Here is a 19,277-nt window from a genome sequence, read left to right on the forward strand (position 1 = left end):
CATTGTTGGTTTTATTTCAGCAGCCCTTTCAATTGAAAATATTCGGGCATCAGTAAGCCTAAGTAGGAAGCCAGTACTTTTGTTTGTGTTTGTGTGTGTTCTGGAGGAGATTGTTACACTTAACAAGAATATAGGATGAAGTTGCATAAGAGAAGTATAACTTCATATTTCCAAACATTTCATTTTAGATGTTTTTTCTACATCAGACTTCTTCATGAAGTTGTATTTATTGACGGTTAATGTGTGTTCTGGGAACTGTTATGGGTGCTCATGCCTCGAAGTTGCTTAACAGCTTTTGAGCACATCCTGTGCATAGCTCAACTTCTCTGTCATAACACAGTTGCCAGCTTGAAATTTTCACCCATACATTTAATGATTTTGTATTCCAGTCTGCTCTGGAACAGAGGTATTACAGGAGTGCAGTGTTCCTCATACAGTGCTGCTGCTTTTCAGTTTAAAAGCCGTTTTTCTCCTACACCACTGTTCAGCTCTATATTTATGTGAATGCTATTTGTTTTCAACTACTTCTGTATTTTCAAGGGCTTGACCAGTCCAAAAGTCTCTCCTTTTTTTTTTTTTTAATAGAATCATAACTGTAACGTACTTTTGTAATATTCTCTACCCTGCTGCTGTATAAAAGATGTATTAGGCAGAAAATGGTGCTGGCTTACACTAGTAAATCATGCTTACGACAGAACTAGTCTAAGCAGACAGTGCAATGAAGTCGTACAAAACTTACTGAATCACACTGGGGGGTGTAGATTTATTCTGCGTTTGTGCAGCTGGTTTAGGCTGTCACAGCACAATAACCTCCTTGTAGATGTGCAAGAGCATTAAGAGGAGACTTTACAGGGTTGCAGTTTACTTACAGATGACCAAAGGAACTGCTTCATGTGGTTGCAAACCTGTAGTTCAGATTTAAATCAGCACTCTGCTAGAGAGAAATGCAGGATTGTGTGTGTGTGTTTGGTATGTAATTTTTGAGAATATTTGGAATTTACAGCTTTGTGTACAAGATTATAATTTTTAGAAGCCAAAGCATTACTGTACAGCTAAAGCAAGGAGACAAGGTGAATGGAGGTGGGAAGAGGGGGAGAGAGTTTTAAATTTTGTTGTTAATTGCTGTCCGTTTAGAACATATGGGGAAAACGTTGCAGAGATGTGCCAAGTTGGTGGGATTTTTATTAGTGAACTGAAGGAAGCCATACTTTCAGCATTTTCTTGTAGATGTTTTTAGTAAGTATAGGGAGTGATATTTTTAACCTAAAATTGGTGAACCCAGTCTCATTTTTCTTATTCCCTATATGATTTTCTTGGGGCTTAACAGTCATTTGAATTTGCAAGCCAACTGGATGTTCCTTGTGTACCCCAGGCCCCTTTCACTTCCACTGGAGTGAGTACAGGATTAGACTTTCAAAAATTCAGGTCCTTACATATTCAAATCTCTTGGATTGTCATACTGTTTAATTCTGAGTTGATTTGAGTCGATAAAATACTTGATTTGACAAATGTGCAAAGTGTACTGCTTCTTATCACAGTCTGAGCTGGTTGTTACAGTTAAACCTGAAATATGGTGTCATGCTTTGGGATTTCATTGCCTAAAAATATTTTAAATCTAACTTGGAAAATGTGATTTTCAGAGATGTTCTCAACCCTTTTCCCTTGCCACTTTGTCAACCTTAACTTTTCCACATGACTACATTTAAAATGAAAATAGGAAAGCTCAGGTAGGGAAATAAGTGCTTCAGGTAAGTGTCCCACTACAAAAATAGCTTAATTTTTTAATATGTTATCTAACCTGTGTTTGCCATACAAAATAGTATTTCAGAAGTGCTAGAGTGTAGTAGTAGGCTTGATTGAAGAACTGTCATGGCAAATATGGTACACAGTAAAAAAGTGAAGCGGATCTGCTAGCAAGATATCTCAACTTCACTCTCCTTATCAGAGATAGTTTTTGAGAAATATTACAGTCTGGATTGAAAACAGCTCGGGAGTACGTGGCATAAATTCACTACCAGTTAATGTATTGTGGCCTATAGATATAACAGAAGCCAGTTTAAGGCTTTATTACTGTTAAAAAAAAATCAATATATCATTCAGAATTTGGAAAACAAAAACAAACTACACCACTGTAGTGCTACTGCTCTCAGGGAGATGACTGCTAGCAAGTAACTGCAAGACTTCCATGTCCATTGTGATCAAGATGAGACTTTAAAGGAATCAATTATAGTTGAGAATGAACCCATTCATGGCAGCTGTTTTCTGCAGCATGCATTTTGAGTTGGTATTAGGAGTGGAAACTTTCCTGGGTCTGGTGAAGAATAAGTAGCATAACATTCAATGCAAGTAAGGAAGTCCAGCAGACCTATGGAACTAATATGGTAAAAAATTGGAAGGATGTTTCTAGCTAGAAAAGACTTGAATCTCCTATCTCTGAGCCAAAAGACAACTTGTATCCACAGTCACATAGTTTTTGCCCACTTCCTTTTGTGTATGCCATGTGTATGGAACTCTGCATTACTGTAAATTTTTAGAGGTTTGTAAATATGTAAAATGAGGCTAAAATATGGAGTATTTGTGTACCAAAATGGTATAAAATGTGTAAGATAAATGCTCTGTTTAATGAGAAGCTGTAAATTAAATGTTGCTCTAACAAAGCGTGCATGGGGACCTGTTAATATTCTGTGTCTAAAGGTTGTATTAAGGACAGCAAATAATCTGTTAAGTTGGAAAGCTTCATCCTAGTCTTGAATGTGAACCAAAAAACTCCTACCGCAAGCAGAAGTTGAGTATTGAGTTTCTTGGAAGACTTCATGTGCATAATCATTGTTAAATATGTTCATAATAAATTTTATATCTTTATGTTGTATCTTGGTTTTTACTGAACTACCTACCATTTTCATAAATCCATTTTTTGTGTATTTTATGTATATTCAAATTTTATTATGTGGATTGGACCCAGGAGGCTGTGTTTGGATAGATTAACCAGGGAATTTTGGTTATTTTCTTTTGCAGACAGTATTAGCAGAACGTTTAGCAGGAAGCAAGCTCATACTAATTGAATGCATCAGCAAATGAGTACATATGTATCTATCTTGATCAGCACTTCCAGAATGCAAAAAAACTTGTCCTTTTTTAAATGAAGACACTTTATTTCTTCTTCTCTTCTGTGCCTTAAGTGTGCTGTGTAGGCAGATTAAACAGGTCCCAAAGATTGCAACCAAGTTACTTTCCAACAAATGTCTTGGAATATGTTGTAGGGAGTTATATTCTGCTATGTACCTCAACTATTCTGAAAAGAGGTAACAGAAGTGGAGCTAGTAGAAATTCCAACAGTCTTAAGTTTAAATGAGTCACACCACCGATTATCAATTTCAATAATTTAATGCTAACCAAGAGTACAAAGTGTGAAAGTCAGTGTCTAATTTAATTTGGTTTTAAAAAAGAAACCTAGAGAAAATGTTTACGATGCAGCAGATTTCAGTATTAGCACCTTAAAGAGAAGTTCTTGAAGTTTTAAGACAGCGTGGCAACACTGATACAATACTAAAAATAGAAACACAAACCAGGTAACAGCACGTTTTCATATTTGAAAAAAGTTACAGAAAAAGTACATTAAAACTGGAAGTTGTTCAGTGCATTCACAGTTTGAGCAGAGATGGAATCAAGTGCTGGAGTAGAAAAGAAGTACAACTGATTCCAAGGCAATCATATTGCAAGTCCAAAGGCACTGACAATACAGTACATAGTCTTATTCTCCCATCTCACAGTGCAGGTTCCTACAAATACAAAACAAAGCTTTCAGAAACAGAAGAGTTACAGTGACTTAAAAAAGCATGCTTCTATGTGCATGTTTATTGATTGTTCAAAGTAATAATTAAGCTTTCACAACAGCTAAGTATCCCATTTGTTACCATTTATTAGTCAGAATCACAGCCACATGGAAAAAATACAAAACTATGTTACTACTCAAAAACTACAGCACTCAGAAAACTAAAGTAAAAAAAAACAAAAAACAACCACCAACTATGCTGCTTAAAGTTGCAAGCTGAAGCATCAGCAGTTTTGCTCCTTACCATCACTGGAGTTGTCCCAGAAGCAAGAGCTCGCTGTATGTAGCCCAGCACCATTCTTTTGCATAATCACACAGGTCACTATCAGAGAAGCTTTTATTAGTGTATCACTGTCACTGATATTTAGCTACATTTATGCTCATTATAGTACACACATATATACACACAGACATGCATGCTTACAAGTGCTTAACAGACATGGTTGTGTTTTGTTTAAGTGTCATCGCTGCATGTCACTGTATCAGCTTCATGAGAAAACAGGAAGTTGAGCTCACCGATATACTTGAAAGGTTTCCCCAGCTTGGTGAGTTGGCTTAGAGATTGTTCCACCACACTTGTTGTCCACTGGTTCACCTTGTTGTGCTGGTAGACATTGCCACCTATTGCACTTTCAATGGCCTATGGGCAACAAACACATAACAATGCCATCACTCTACAAAGATCCCATTAACTTATCTGAACGTGGAACACTGAGTATGAGACAGCACACGCACAAAAGTAGTCCTAAATACTATTTAGGATTGCTGGAAGTGTTTAAAAATGAGACAGAACTTGCAATTCAGAGTTTGAACCAAACACAGGTATAATCACATATTCTTTCCTCTTCGTTTTGTGATATCTTTATTCTTCTTCGGTAATTCCTATCCCAGTGTCCTGGAACCTGGGTTATGAAAAGGGTCTCATATTTAAACATTCCTGAAAAGATGGAAAAATTGCACAGAACAGTGGTTCACCCACAGATATTATTCTGTAGAAATAAACTACAGTTTCCAGCAGCCGTTTTTGGGAACAAGGACCCAAATCAAAACAAAAGATCCATGTAATTTTTAGTTACTAATACAGCAGAAGCCTTTAGCCAAGCAGTCCCATTTATTTATGAGGAAAGGTTCTCCTTTAGGACACAAAACTACATGAAAGTTGCACGTTTTTCATCATTACATTTTTCTGATAGAAACCATTCAAGAACTACAAAAGTATTTCAGATTCAGAAGAGGCAGGAGTGCATAGCAAAGCTTGCCTATTCAGTTTACAGACCAGCCTGCTCTACAAGAGGAACAGGACACAAAAAGCAAACCTCTTAGCAACAAGAATTAGTTCAACCGTTTCAAACAAACAATTCATTTTGGAGGAAAAATATCTCAAACAGGCAAAGTAACGTGCACATGCAGGTGACCTATATAAAATGTTATATGTTAATGATACATAACAACTGACAGATTTTAACATACAGAATCCACCCAGAAATTCTGATTAGTGGTACACTGGAACCAGAAATGAGTACATAAAATTATTTTCATCGTCTTCTGAATTTGTAATACATATCACAACTAAGGCTAGATATCATTTCCACTTAAACAATGGGTAAGTTAACCCATGATTAGCTGTGCCTCAATAATTACCTAATTAATGTGCAACAGAATTCCAGATAACAGACTAATGTGAATGCTTTTTAGCATACAGCATCGTGTGCTTCCATACCAAAATGAGAACGTCAGCTCACCTCTTTAATGATGTTACTGACTTCATCGACAACAAAAGAAGTCTACAAAATAAAAGGAGAAATTTAAATAATCAGTGAACACATTCTTACACACACGCAGATCAAACTTTGTTAGGGAAACATGCTAGAAGGTTGACTTATGCTTGTCAGATTTCTTGTGAGCCAGATGCCTCGTCTGGCATAGCTCATAGTTACTCAAGCTCCCTGAACCCACTCAAGCATTTTAGCCAAGTAATCAAAAGTAACAGGTGAACTGACATTGACCTTGAGTTAAAAGTTCCCAGATTTAAAAGTGTTACGAAATAATGCATAGAGCATATCCGTACGTATGTAAACCCATTTTACAGTGACCATCGTTGCCTGTGGATTGCAGAACGGGCTACAGACGGTCTCAGCGCTCAGACACAGCTTACAGTTGAACGAAAGCGACATCTTCAGAGCACTGATGCAGACCAAGCACCGACTCACAGCTCAAGCAAAAGCTGTCACTACAATTCCAGCTGGCGATAGAAAGAAACCCGCCTCTTGGAAACGAAAAGGGAAAACCCAGTTCCAGCATTCCCTACCGCCTTCAGCCTTCTCCCCAGCTCCACGAGGTACAGATGCAGCACATTCGGGCACCTCCAGGGACGCGGCACCCGCAGTTATCACCTCTTAACATCACCGCCCGCGCAGCACAGCCCAGGCCCGGCAACCAGGACGAGGCAGCATCCGACACACCTCCACCGTACAGCTGCTCCGCTTTGTCTGACCGAGGCGCAACGGACGCGCCTAAGAACAATGCGGCGAGCTCGGGAGCAACAGCAGCGCCGCGCGGGCACCGGAAGGAGCCCCGCTCCTGTCCTCTGCCAGCCGCCGCCAGCATCGCCCGAGGGGGGGGGAACGCGAGACCCCCCGCAGCCCGCAGCCCCACCGCTACCGTGCCCCCGGCCGTTACCTCCTCCCCCGCCTGGAAGTCGTCCATGGCCCCGCCGCAGCCCCTCGACGCAATAACCCACCCTGCACCGCCCCGCTCGCTACCTCGCACTGAGCATGCGCGGCCGCCTCCCCGACTGCCCCCGCCATGCGGGTCTGCTCCGCGCCTGCGCAGTCCACGCGCACGCGAAGATAGGCGCGGTCGGACCCCCCCCCCGGGGGTGAATGGCCGGCTCGTGGTGGAGCGTTGCGTCAGCCGCGGCTGCCTTGGTGTTGCGCGGTTTCCATAGCAACCGCGCGAGGGCTGGGCGGGGAGACCGCTGTGGTGCTCGTACCCAGAGTGTGAGGTTATCGTTCGGGCCTGGTCCGAGAGGTCCTGCCCGCGCAAGGGGATTCAGCACCCTTGTTTGGAGACAGAGTACGAAAAGAAGGGCTTAGTACGCTGTGTGTGTTCAGGAACTGAAAACAAAACAAAAGAAACAACAAAAAACACAAAACCAGAGTAGACATAAAGAACCTGTATGTTCTTATGGGTTTTTTTCTCTGGGGCGTGCCTCAGCTCTGTATCCCAAATCCCACACCCGACCCCATCTCCGGCTGCCCCTGACCAGCGTCTCGGGGTGAACCCAACCTCCTCAGCCAGCAGAGAGCCAGCTGAGGGAATAACAAAGTGAGATTTCTAGGGTGGGTTGCAAAGTCCTCTTCAGTCTCCAAGAGCAGTTTAGGTTATTATTTTTGCCCTGCTCTGGTAGATGTGTTGATGTTGGCCTCAGGTGTAGCTTCATAGCCTTGTACCTCCCAGCCTGGCTTAACAAGCCTGCTACTCATAGTAGTTACCCTCCATGGCTTATTTCATTTAGTTAAAGTTTTGCGCAAAACAGAGGCTCAGATTATCCGCACGGTCTTTGTTTGGCTTAGCTCTGTACTGGTGCTCTCTCTTGAGCAAAACTCTTGAAAATGGTTAGGCTTGATGTGCACGTGTGGAAACATTTGAACCAACTGAACATAACGAGTTGACAAGATTGCAGGTGGATTCATTTTGCCCTGCGAGTAGAACTGCAGTGCTTGATTTAATTTTAACTAAAACCAGTATTTCTTCTAACACCAGACATGCTAAGAAGGGCTCCCATAGTCTACATATGGTTTGTCTGATAGTTTGTAAGGAAGGGCTTTCCAGACAAGTTTTCTGACTTCTAAATAAATTAAATACAGTTTGGAACTTCAGCGCTCGTTCTTGTTTCTGTAATGGAGGGAACTGAAATATCCAATTGAAATATATCTTTTTATCTTAAATCAGATTTACTAGGTGGGCTAATTTTCTGCTTTTCCTAGATATGCAACAATGAATTATTTTGATCTGTCTGCTTTTCTTTATTTGTCTCTATAAATTGCTTTGCCATTCAAAGCTGAGTATTTTATTTTGAAGAAAGAACTGCTTATGATACAAGCAGTGTTTTCTGTGTGAGTTCTGGCAATGTTGAGGTTAGCACTATTTTCACATCTATAGTGTCAGAAAAAGAAATTATGTAGAACTCAAAACTACTTCTCTTCCTGTGTGTGGCTTCAAGACCAAGTCTCCTTTGCTGTTATCAGACAGCTTTTGTGTTCTGTTGTGCTAAGTCTCTTTTTGATGTTAGAAAGATGACTAACTTCTCTTTGATTGTTTGTTGCTGGTGACAAAACCAGAGACTGCAGAAACTACTACAAAGCTAGAGCTCTTCTTTCATTGCTTCTGCTTTTAGCTGTTTTAAGGTTGCTCTTCTGTACATGCTTTGGTCTAATTTTGGTGGAGAACAGCTACTGGTTTTCTTTCAGGGAAGTAAATACCAAGAGTGCTACTCATCCCTTGAAGCAGTTTACTTCCACACATCTTTCTTTGATGGCTGTTGAAAAGGTAAGGACAGCTTTTATTTATTTATTTTAACTGTCCTATATGACGTTACATGAGGGAATGAGTTTTTACTTACTGAGGTGGCATTATTTGACTGTAATAATTTTGTGGAAAGGCCATAATTGCAACTTAGAATATTGTCTTTTTACCTTAACTGTTGAGGTGGGATTATTAAAATCACAAGACATAGGTCTGGTAATATATACATATGATTTTAATATATTAATTTGTAAGTGTGCATGTGAAGTTGTGAAAATGGAACTGTTGCAAAGTTATATAAAAAAATGCTTGTAAAGTTCTTAATTAAGAATAAATTTGTTTGATTGATATCTACAAAACATAAAATAGTTATGTGTTCTGGTAGCATTTGTACTGATAATCTTTATTCTGAACCTCTTAAATCTGTGTCTTAGGTACTGATGTAATACATCTACCTTTGGTGTTAATGAATGAAATTATCCAACTATTTCAGATCAGTGGAGGCTCTGGCTTAAAAAGATCACCTTAAGTGTACTTATTTAGCTATCTTTATTTTGATAATGATTAAGGATCTGAAAGGGGATCAATAATACATCATTTGCAAAATTGCTTTGAGGGAAAGTAGCTTGCTAGGTCATGCATTTGTAGGCTTAAAATTGTATAAAATATGGTACTTTTTGCAAACTGCAAGTTTTCTTATGTAGGCCTTTTCATTAACTTCAAGCTTCATAGTATCTTATCATGACTGAAATGAAAAAAAGCAGTCTTCTGAGATTGAATGGATGCACGCCTCCCTCTCCTAAGGTATGACTGTGTTGGTTCTCTGATTTCCTTTATGGCGGGCTGACACTATATTATCAAAAAGCTATTCAAATCCTGATGCTAGATTTTCTTAAATACATTATTTAAAATAATGTATGGGGAAAGAAATATGTATATACGAGCTTTGTGCTGAAGAGGGAGCAGTATCATGGTGTTTACTCACCAGGTTACTGTTACTTCTGGTTTTACAGAGAAGGTGTTTGGCTTTGTGAGCTTATCTGACTGTGTAAGATGGATAGATTTGGTGGGTAAATATGAAAGTAGAGCATCTGTAGAGGTTTTAAGTTGTTTCCTGTAATGAGCCTCCTTGCAATAAAAAAGCAATGTTAATGCTGCTGAAAAACAAATTCAGTGTTAGAAAAGCTCTTCTTTTACAATGGTGGTGAGCTTTTCAGTCCAATTTGAATGCTTCTTTGAAGTGATTCAGGACTCAAATCTGTTGTGTATAATAAGGATAATTCCATTTGGAAGGACCCCATTAATGTGCGAGATTTTGAATTACCTTTGGATATGCAGAAATTCTGATGGAATGCAGTGTTTGCTTGAGGTTAAACGTTCACAAAGATTAAAAAAATAACCACAGTACTCATAGAACTCATGATTCTGTGATGAAATTTATCTTTATTCTCTGTAGTATATGATGATTTTGCTCAGCAGTGAGAACCAGGGAGGCTTTGTATCTCTGTGCAGTTTAGATGCTGTTAGGACAGGGCTCTAGGCACTTCTCTCTGTGGTAGATCTGTTCTGCTTTTTGGTGTCAGCAGATGGTCCCAGCACCTTCTGGATCTCTTCTGCTGGCAGAAGATTCGGTGCTTAAAAGATGTATCACTGTGAGCAATATGAAATACTTCACTACGAAGTAATAGACCAGCTGGTGTGAGTAATGATGTCTGTGGTATCACCGATGGACTGAGGTCAGAAGTCTTTTTGGGGAATCTTGCTGCTCTTTCTGGAGAGCATAGCTGTGGGAATGACAATGTGGAAAGAAGGAAGGCTCCAAACTATTCCTTCCCTTGTACCATTTACATTTGTACAAGCTTGAACTGCTGAAAACATAGTTAAATATATATATTATGTGAGCCTCTTAAGTGAGATGCTGTGTGCCTTCAATGTTTCTTGAAAATGAAGATGTCATTTGAAATTCAAGGAATACTAAGCCGTCAGTGCCTTACTGAGTTACTAAGAACACCTCAGTTTGCAACAGTTACTAAGAGCAACATCTACTTTTAAGAAAACACAGGTACAGTCGCTGCTTGGTATCCCTAACAATGGCTGTCATGAATTTGCATGCTTATTCTGATGTTTCAGCAGAATTTTCTGATGATGTTGTTAATATGCCAGCAGTGGGGTTTACTATAAACTCCCCCTTCCACCTTTTGGATGCTGTAATGACTGTTTCACTGTCCTATATAGTGCAGAACTCCCAACCTTGCACTGACTGCTCTTTCAGATTGTATTGACTTAAACAGAAATGAAGGCTCTAAGCATTCATTAATCCTTGGTTTTATCCTTGAGGTGAAAGATTAAAGCAGGTGAAGGCAGCAGGGACCTTTGAAAACAACATGTTAAAAAATTGCTAGGGCTTTTTGGGTTTCAACTGAGTAATATCCTGTGAAATTGCACTTGGTAAGGAAATAAAATGTGGTTATGCCTATCTCTGTCTCTTTTGTTTCCACAGGAAACCAATCTTTTTTTTTTTTTTTTCTTTTTTAACACTTCTCTGAAATGCTTTGTCCTTTTGGTGTCTGCTGAAGAGTTTCATGAAAAAATAAAATAATGGAATGGTACTGTTTAGATCCATAGTAATTATCATCTGCTTTTTTTGTGTGTGTGTGAAATTCCATAGTTAGTTGTGGCAAGCTGTATGTAAGCTAATTCCCTGTGCCTTCAAAAATTCATTGTCACTTACATAGCTGAGGATTATTTTTAACCTTAAAACTCATAATATTTTAAGGTAATTATTTGTTTGGTTGGATTTTCAGCTGGAGTGCATCAGTGAAATATATCTTAACTGCTTCAGTGAAGTTTTACCCTTCTGCCTTAGTGGAAAATCTGACTGTGTTTTTAGTTCAGATGAAATACTTGACCTGTTTTTGCACATGCATCTCTAATATTTGGTGTTTTGTAACTGGAATGCACTTATATTTGCTATAATATGCACTAAACAGTAATATTAAAACTGAATTTAGCATGTTAGCTTAACTGGATTCAAGAATAACTTACTTTCTCTACTTTGCTTCATTAAAATTTTGTTATATTTTAGTAGGAGTTTTTCAGAAATGAAGGTCAGAGAATATATGCGTGAATCTGTTGATTTTTATACTTCTCATGTATTTGTACATTAATATAATCTGTTTAGTGCAAGAATGGATAGTTCACTGAGCCAGGAAAAATACATATCTTAACATTTTGGTGTTTGTGTGTATTAGCAGAGATAATGTCATTGTGTGAAAAATGGCTTATCTATGCTTAACAGAAGTAAGGTTGTTGATAGAAATGACTCTTAAATGACTCTTAAAGGGTCTTTCCCATCTTTCTTATAGACTTGTGTTATTTGGTCTTTTCAGTAAGACGAGATTAGAAAGGAGGGTTTGTGTCTCGACCAGTATGACTCATCCTGTCATGGGGCCTCTGGCCTGTGCTGCAGACTATCTTGTGCTTCTTTATTGGTTGTTTTACACTGACCGTCTGAAAAACATGGAGATAAATTAATGGATGATACGTTGAGGCTTTCTGAAGAATAGGACTGTCTTGAAATCTTTCCTGTATTTGAATTTGTGTGTGAAAAGTCTCGAGTATAGCAAAATGTGCTCTCCAGAAGTTATTACTCAAATACGACTGAAACACTTAAAGAGGTGAGGAGAAGGGATAATAAAACATATTTTTCTCTCTAGATCGTGAAATTCCAAATCTACAAGACCAAGTGAAGCAAAACATTCTCCCAAGTCTTTTATGCTGTCTGTGAATTCTCCCTTCACCTGGTGGCAGATAAAGCCATACCTGGGATCCTGCTGTAAGATCTCAAACCTTTGGGAACCACTCAGCAAAGAGCAAGTTCTTTGATGTGAAAAAGTCAAGGCTTCTGTGACCTTGCTGTTCCTGTTCCCTGGGTAGCAGAGACACTTAAATGATGAGTTGTGTGAAGACAGACATGGTTATTTTTTTCTTCAAGAGCATGACACAGCGAAACCTATCACTAGTGAAATAAGAAGACAGCCAACACTCGATAAACACTCGGATCTCTTAGGAGCCCCATTGTATTCTCTAAAGTAGCATCCATTGTTTTGGATGTGGCATAGAGCAGTAAGTCAGGAGTTGTGAGGTTTGGGGAAAATGGCCTGTGAATTTAACCTAAACTTCCTCAAGGAACTGGAGCGAGAGGCTGTTCTGGAAGTCCTGTACCGTGACCAGGTGGTGAGAAAAACAGAGGAAGAAAGAGTAAGGTACTTGCCTTTCCTCTTTTTGTGCATTTCTGTTCCTTTTCTTTCTCAGGAGTAATCTTATTTCTCTTTGCTGTCCTTCTCTATGTATTCCTCCTTTTGTTTGTTGTTAGCTAGTAAGCTTTAATTCTGTGGGAAAGCTAGTTATCCAGAGTCTCTTGAGTTTACCACACTACTGACTACATTAAAGATGAGCAAATACTGTTTGGGTAATAGTCTACTTAGTGAACTTTACTTAACATTCATAGGTAGTTCAGTTGCTGCCTGTATTTCTTCCTCAGTGAAGGCTTAATGCCATCCTTATTATCCTGTTCCTACATATGCCTGTATCATCCAGATAATGCAGAACACATTCAGATCTATGGCTGGCTCATTTAACTTCTGTTGCGCCAAGACTGAAGTTAAGGATTGTCAGATACCTCCTGACTGTGCTGAATCCATCTCTGCTCCTTCTCATATATAGCAGAAAATGAGAGCATTGCACTTTCTCAGTGCAGGTCAATAGGTGTCATTGGTTAGAAGAAGGATTCTATGTAATTATTTCACATTGTGCAAATATCCCAGTTGTAAGGGACAAAGGATAATCCTTCAGCACTTCATTTGCTTTGTATTAGGGATTGTGTAAGGATTTCCCTGCAGCCTGTAGCTTGCTTTGCCACACTGCTTCCTCGTGTAAAACAGAGTATTTGTATTACTAAGTTAGAAGGTTTTAGGTTAAATTAACTAAACTTTGTTTACAGCAAACATTTATATAAGTATATTAAATGATTATGAAAAGTTAAGTAAAGGATTATTAAAAATCTGAATTGGTTAGAAAGTCACTGACTACTATTAGTGATGTAGCTAACAATTAAAAGCAGATCTTGTCTCTCGGTGCTTGTTATGGAAACAAGGTTAATGGAAGGGAAGGGTTTAGATATTTTGGTCAGATGTGTTTTTTGTTTAACCTTCAGGAGATGCATTTGTTACAATTATTTCATAGATGATTTGATTCTTCAAGTCAAGTAATCTTGACAAATATAATAACAACCTTCATCAAAATATCATCAATAAACATCATCAAAAAGGAGCACAATTTAGACTAAATTCTTCTATGTGAGCACTCACATACACAATTTCAGTGCCCTGTCCTGAGTGGGTATAGTTGGCCTGAACAGAACCCTGTTTATATTAGGCTATTACTCTATGTTTCTTTGTGATTCTATGTATAGCACAAGGAGTGCACTGTGTGTATGGGTGCCTTCAGACAGTGCTCACAATAAGGTCACACTTGAGGATACATCTCCAGCTGGTGGTGATATTGTGCAACCAGGTCATCAGCTTGTAACTTGCGTTGTTGTTTTCTGGGCTTTTTTTTTCCCTTTTTTTACCTTTCCTTTTTGACCTGGATTATTAGGAAACTGAAAATGCAACTGCACCAGCTTCGATGGAAAGGGGCAAGAAATGCAAGCCATGAATACCAGGAGAGGTCTTGTGCTCGCTGCCAGAAATCCCTTGGGTTTTTGATGAACAGAGGTGCAGTGTGCAATGGGTGCAGTCACCGAGTGTGCTCTGAATGCCGTGTCTGCCTGAATCCCTCCCTTTGGAAATGCACTGTTTGTTATGCTCACGGGTAAGAAATTTTAACAGTTTGGGTAAGTGATTGTTTATGTTGGCTTGGTTTACAGTGGCTTAAATAGTGGATACTCTCTGTTTTTGTGTGTATTCATTGCTTTAAACGGTTAATGAACCAAAGCCTTTGGCAGGAAGAATGAGTATATATTGGGTCAAGTCCTCACACCAGAGTAATTGAAAAGGATTTTGCCTTGGGCTTGATGGAGTCAGAAGTCCTTTCCCATTTTTAGCAAAGTGCATCTTCAGAGTAGGGCAGAGATGGTGTCATCTCTATCACAGAAATGTTAACTGCAAAGAACAAAAACAGGAAAAAACTGAAACAAACAAAAAATCCACAAAACCAGAACAGTCTTAGCATCTGAACTCTAGATGGCGCTCTAGTCCCCTAGTCAGTTCTGAACTGGCACATCGTAATTATTTAAAGAGCAGGTTTTCCACGTAGTGTAGCAAATTTCTTGACGTTCCTGATCATTATTATATTTTTACTTTTTTGGGTTTTTTTCCTTCATACCACTGAGGTGAGGAACCTAGATTAACGAATGGGATTCTTCTTTTAATTTTGCATTATAGCAAAAAAAAAAAAAATAAAGTTCAGAATTCACATTTGATCTTACTTAATCCTAGTGCAAAGTCCATTAAGATAGTCACTCTTCTTCAGTTACCTCCAGTGAGCTATGCATCAAGGCTGCAAATCTTAGAGAATGCAGCTGTGTGGTAAGTACTAGCCAGCACCTTCTGTTTGCTGTGGTGAGGGAAAAAATGGTGACTAAGAAATGGAAGTGCTGATTTTCGAATCCTGAGTGGCTGTAATTTTAAGTGTTGGTTACCACAAAAGTAATTTCTCCTGAACAAACTGTCATCATCAACACCATGATCAACGCCTTTCCTAAAGACCAATGCTGCAGTCCTAGACCCCAGATTATTTTGTCCATCCGACTTTATTTCTTGTCCATTTGATCCTGAGTGGTCAAAGGCCACACAGAAGTTCTGCAGCTTCAAAATTCATGTACTTACAGAACTGACTGGCAATGCCAAATCAGGTTGTGCTTGCACTGGGGACAAAAGGCTTGAATCCATGCTGTGCCATTGTCCTCCTGCATGTGTCTAGAGAATGCAGTAGAGTATAGAATGGTTGGTCCAGGAATTTTGTTTCCTGGCTTTTGTGGATGTTAGTATAGCTCTTGCATTTAGAGATTTTTTGCTTTTCTATGGAGGCAAGCCCGTACATCAGTTTACTGTCTGTACATTTGTTGCCAATGTCAAAGAAGACTGGCAGAGGAGATGGTAATGTAGATCTTTCCTTCAAAGAAGGAAAATTAACTATTGGATAGAAAGTAAAGTTTACTGATGCTTGCACTTGAGGAAATTTTTCAGTGGAACTTTGTCCTGTAGTAAGCATCCCAGAAACCACATGGAGCTGAGATGTATAGTATGCCCTAACATTTAGGAAGATGTTTAGGTGAGAATTTGTACCTTAAGGTTCCAGAGGATCCTCAGTTAAATATATATATATATATTTACCTTTTAAATAATGGATGAGTTCACATTTGTTTATTTCAGTTGGAAACTATTAAATGCAAGAGCCAAGTCTGCTGCAAGTCTGCTCTTGACAGCTATTTAATCAGACATAATTTTATACACATTAATCATTATGTTTCTGATACTGGGATCCACGTACCTATGAATTACAGAGCCATCACTGATACTGGTCTCTTCAAAATGAAGAGAAGTGGGCCACGAATCCATAATTCCACTATAGAAGTGAAGAAGGACTCTTTTCTTTCCTGCTTTGGAGTTGTTGAATTCAGTATGTACTTCCTAGCAATTATCCCAAGTTGTTCTCGGGAACATATCCTGTCATTGATTCTTTTCCCACTCCTACCAGGCTGTGCAAGTGCCTGGAGCTGTGTTACAAATTGTTTGTATAAACTGGAATGGACCTAGGACTCCTGCCTTCAGATTAGTGCCTAGAGCAGAATTGATTGCTTTCAGTGAGCTGTTCTACATAGCAAAAATGAGAATAAGAAAGAAGAGAGAAGTAATTTGTTTGCAAACCCACAGCAAACTGTGAGCAGTCATGAAATTTTAATTTTCTGGTAGGATTAAGGACTGTTAAGTCATTTAAGTAGTTATTAAACAGGTGAAGAAATGCACTTTCTGGGAAACGCTGATTCAAATTTCTTTTGCTTGTTTTTTTCAGAGATGTGAAAGTAAAGGCTGGTGAATGGTTCTTTGAGGAACGAGCGAAGAAATATCCAGATGAAGGTAATCACTGGAACAAGCCATGTAATTTGTAGTCCTCATCTAAGTGAAACACAAGTTGTAGTCTACCACTGTATTTAATGCTTCAAACATTCGGTGGAAGGTCTCTCAAGCATTATCTTGCCTTGCTTATGCTTCATTTAGCACATAGACAAACATAAGCTAGCAGGAAGTGCTTGAGAGTATAATTTATTTTGTGTGAATAATGAAAATAAAATTATCAGCCATACCAATTTGAATTGATGAGTCTGTAAGGCTGCTAAGAAATACAGTGACACATGAAATAAATGTGGAACTGTTAAAATCTATGTGCAGTGCAGGAAATGATCTTGCATCTGTTGTTTGTCAGAGTTAGAACTTTGGTTATTTTCACTGTTTCAAACTTTAAAGGTATGGTGGAATGGAATAAAGAAAAATGGATAGCTATAGATCAACAGAGAGCTAAAACCACCGTTTCTTTATTTTCAGCCAGCTGTGTGGTTGCCTTCTGTTCAGTCTTTACAGTATGTTTAGAAATACAAAGCGTTAGAAGAAATTATAGAGGATGTGGATGGATTGCTCTATGGCAGATGTGATTCACAAACCAAAAGGCTGTTGGTCTTCATTTTTCACCCACAATGACTAATAAAGTGGAAAGGATTTCCTTCATCTTTTCTGAAGCTCCATTTCAGATAGGTAGCTGTTTCCCTTTGTGCCTGACTGTTCCTTAATGTTATTTTCATTTCCATTATCTGTATCTTATTTAGATCTAGGAACAGCTGGTAAAAAGGCAAGCACTGGACCTCGAATATCTGTTGCAAAACCTGAACTGAAAGAAATCAATTAATGGAAGAATATAATTAGGTGAATTTCAAGTAGTATTCACCAAAGACAGCAGTTTTAGGAAACTGAACGATGGTGTCTGCTAAAACAATGTCTTTTGAAATTAAAACAAACAAAAAAATTGATTCGATGTTAGCTAAGACATTTTCTGATTTTTTTTTTTTAAAGGATTAGTGACCGGTTGTTGAGAGCACAGTTGTATTCTGTGGTCATTATTAATAATTCTCCTTCATGTTCTTTTCAGAAAGTCTGTAGCTAACAATTGGTTATTGAATAGTTATTGAAAAAGAATATATTTTCTTCAGAATTGAACCTGATATTGCATGGTACTGGATGTCCCTCTCTCTAATAAATGAGTTCTCACTGTACAGTGTCAAAGCTTTGTGGGTGCTTTGAAACCTTTTGCTTAGTTAGCCTAATAGTATTGTTGTTGAAGTTAAAGAATTCTAAGGACGTACACAAGGTAAGCCTGTAGGGTACGGTAAGTTCTGTTTGCTTGCTTTGACTAGACCAGCTGGTGTATTTAAAGGAGTTAACAAATGGAAAACTTGCCAACGTCCGCTTACTTACTTCAAACCTTGAGAGGCAGTGCCCCCTACTGGTTGGATAATTAAACACGAACGAAGCGTTCACTGCGCACTAAGTTTGTAACAGTGAATTTTCTCGTGTTGCAGAGTAATAATAAGAAAAGGTTATATCTGAACTGCTTTCTATTAATGTTCTGTAAGTTCTACCTAAAAATCATGTTTTCATGAAAGTGGTTGATTGCCTTTGCTGACTAGTAAGTTAAAAATCTAAGAAATCATGTAATGCTACAGTAAATTGAGATGTCACCTATTAATAATAGAACATTAAATCTGGAGTTCTGATTGAAATTTGAAACATGAGTAAGTTGGTTATTGTTCCTACCATCACCAGAATGTGTCACGTACCTGTAAAAAATGTAATTATATTTTCAGTGAAGCATGGCTCATGTGATACTGTTCTGCATTGCAATTATTAGGAATAATTAGTGATTCAAACCACTCCAGTGGTGTTCGTTGCATGCATTTAGCCTTTCTTTCTGTTTATGATCACTCAGGAGCAAACTGCATTTTAATGAGCCTTCATAGTGCCTGGTGGAGCTCTTGCTCCTGGCTGTTTCTTACACGATGTGGCTGCTTACCTGAGGAATGTGACATGGTTGTTATTTCCCATGGGGGAGTGGGGAGGAAGGGTTTTGTGTGTATTTATGAGCTAGTCATACATCATCCAGTTCTGCAGCAGAAAGGGTGAAAGAAATTGTCATAAGATGCAAGAAATTGCCGAGTGCTTACTCTTTCAATATGTTGTAAAGTTTTACCAAACGTTTGAATTGTATGGTTTATGTTTTTGTGCACTACTGGCATCCTTGGGAGGCTGAGGGCACTTGGAAACTTGAGGAAATGGGCCCACTGGCATCCCTTTGTGATTGTCCTCGTGATTTGTGAAGAGCATGTCTGAATGTGTCACCTGAAAAAGAAGTGAAATCACAATAAAATTGGTGTTATAGGAGAGAATTGTGTGTTGCCTTGCACATATGTTGATGTATGAGATGGGGATTGAATTAAGGTACGTTTGCATGCACACAAACTCCTGTAAATACAGGTTATTTCTTGGAAAGACATTGATTTTTAAGAAGTGCTATGTAGGCACTAGTAACTGATGTTGTTGCTAAGTGTCTTTTTTCTCCTTCACAGGCAGACATGAATCAGCTGGTGCAAAGCTCTTGAAATCTTATCAGAAACTGAGGTAATACTCATAAAAGGACAAATGTTCCTAGGACACTAAGACTTTGCATAGGAAATACAGCTGGTTAATAACACACAATATCACTTTGTGGTTTTTTTGATTGGTTTGTTTGTTTTTATATAATTAGAACAAATTTAGGTATCATTGAAGTACAAATGATAAAAAATATGGAAAGAAAGCACACTGAT

The 19,277-nt window shown here is 38.6% G+C and overlaps 2 protein-coding genes across 3 annotated transcripts in view; one reads left to right on the plus strand and one right to left on the minus strand.

The window, feature by feature from the left end:
- Positions 1-3,365: 3,365 nt before the first annotated feature.
- DYNLT1 (dynein light chain Tctex-type 1) lies at positions 3,366-6,578 on the minus strand. The gene is made up of 5 exons (XM_065732674.1): positions 6,512-6,578; positions 5,575-5,616; positions 4,349-4,472; positions 4,077-4,154; positions 3,366-3,779 (listed from the first exon to the last, which is right to left on the minus strand). Exons 1-5 carry the CDS (start codon positions 6,536-6,538, stop codon positions 3,709-3,711), a joined length of 342 nt encoding a protein of 113 aa, XP_065588746.1. The 5' UTR covers positions 6,539-6,578; the 3' UTR covers positions 3,366-3,708.
- Positions 6,579-8,114: 1,536 nt separating this feature from the next.
- SYTL3 (synaptotagmin like 3) overlaps positions 8,115-19,277 on the plus strand; it is a 30,902-nt gene continuing 19,739 nt past the window's right edge. For both annotated transcript variants that reach the window (XM_065732687.1, XM_065732697.1), the window contains exons 1-5: positions 8,115-8,383; positions 12,076-12,624; positions 14,018-14,233; positions 16,436-16,500; positions 19,038-19,089. In XM_065732687.1, the coding sequence (XP_065588759.1) occupies positions 12,515-12,624; positions 14,018-14,233; positions 16,436-16,500; positions 19,038-19,089 (443 nt within the window). In that variant the 5' untranslated portion in view covers positions 8,115-8,383; positions 12,076-12,514. The remainder of the gene's footprint in view (positions 8,384-12,075; positions 12,625-14,017; positions 14,234-16,435; positions 16,501-19,037; positions 19,090-19,277) is intronic.

The sequence above is a fragment of the Cyrtonyx montezumae genome, unplaced genomic scaffold (assembly GCF_038088225.1).
Source record: "Cyrtonyx montezumae isolate F1298 unplaced genomic scaffold, pur_monq_1.0 scaffold_0, whole genome shotgun sequence".
In the NCBI taxonomy this organism is placed as follows: Eukaryota; Metazoa; Chordata; class Aves; order Galliformes; family Odontophoridae; genus Cyrtonyx; species Cyrtonyx montezumae.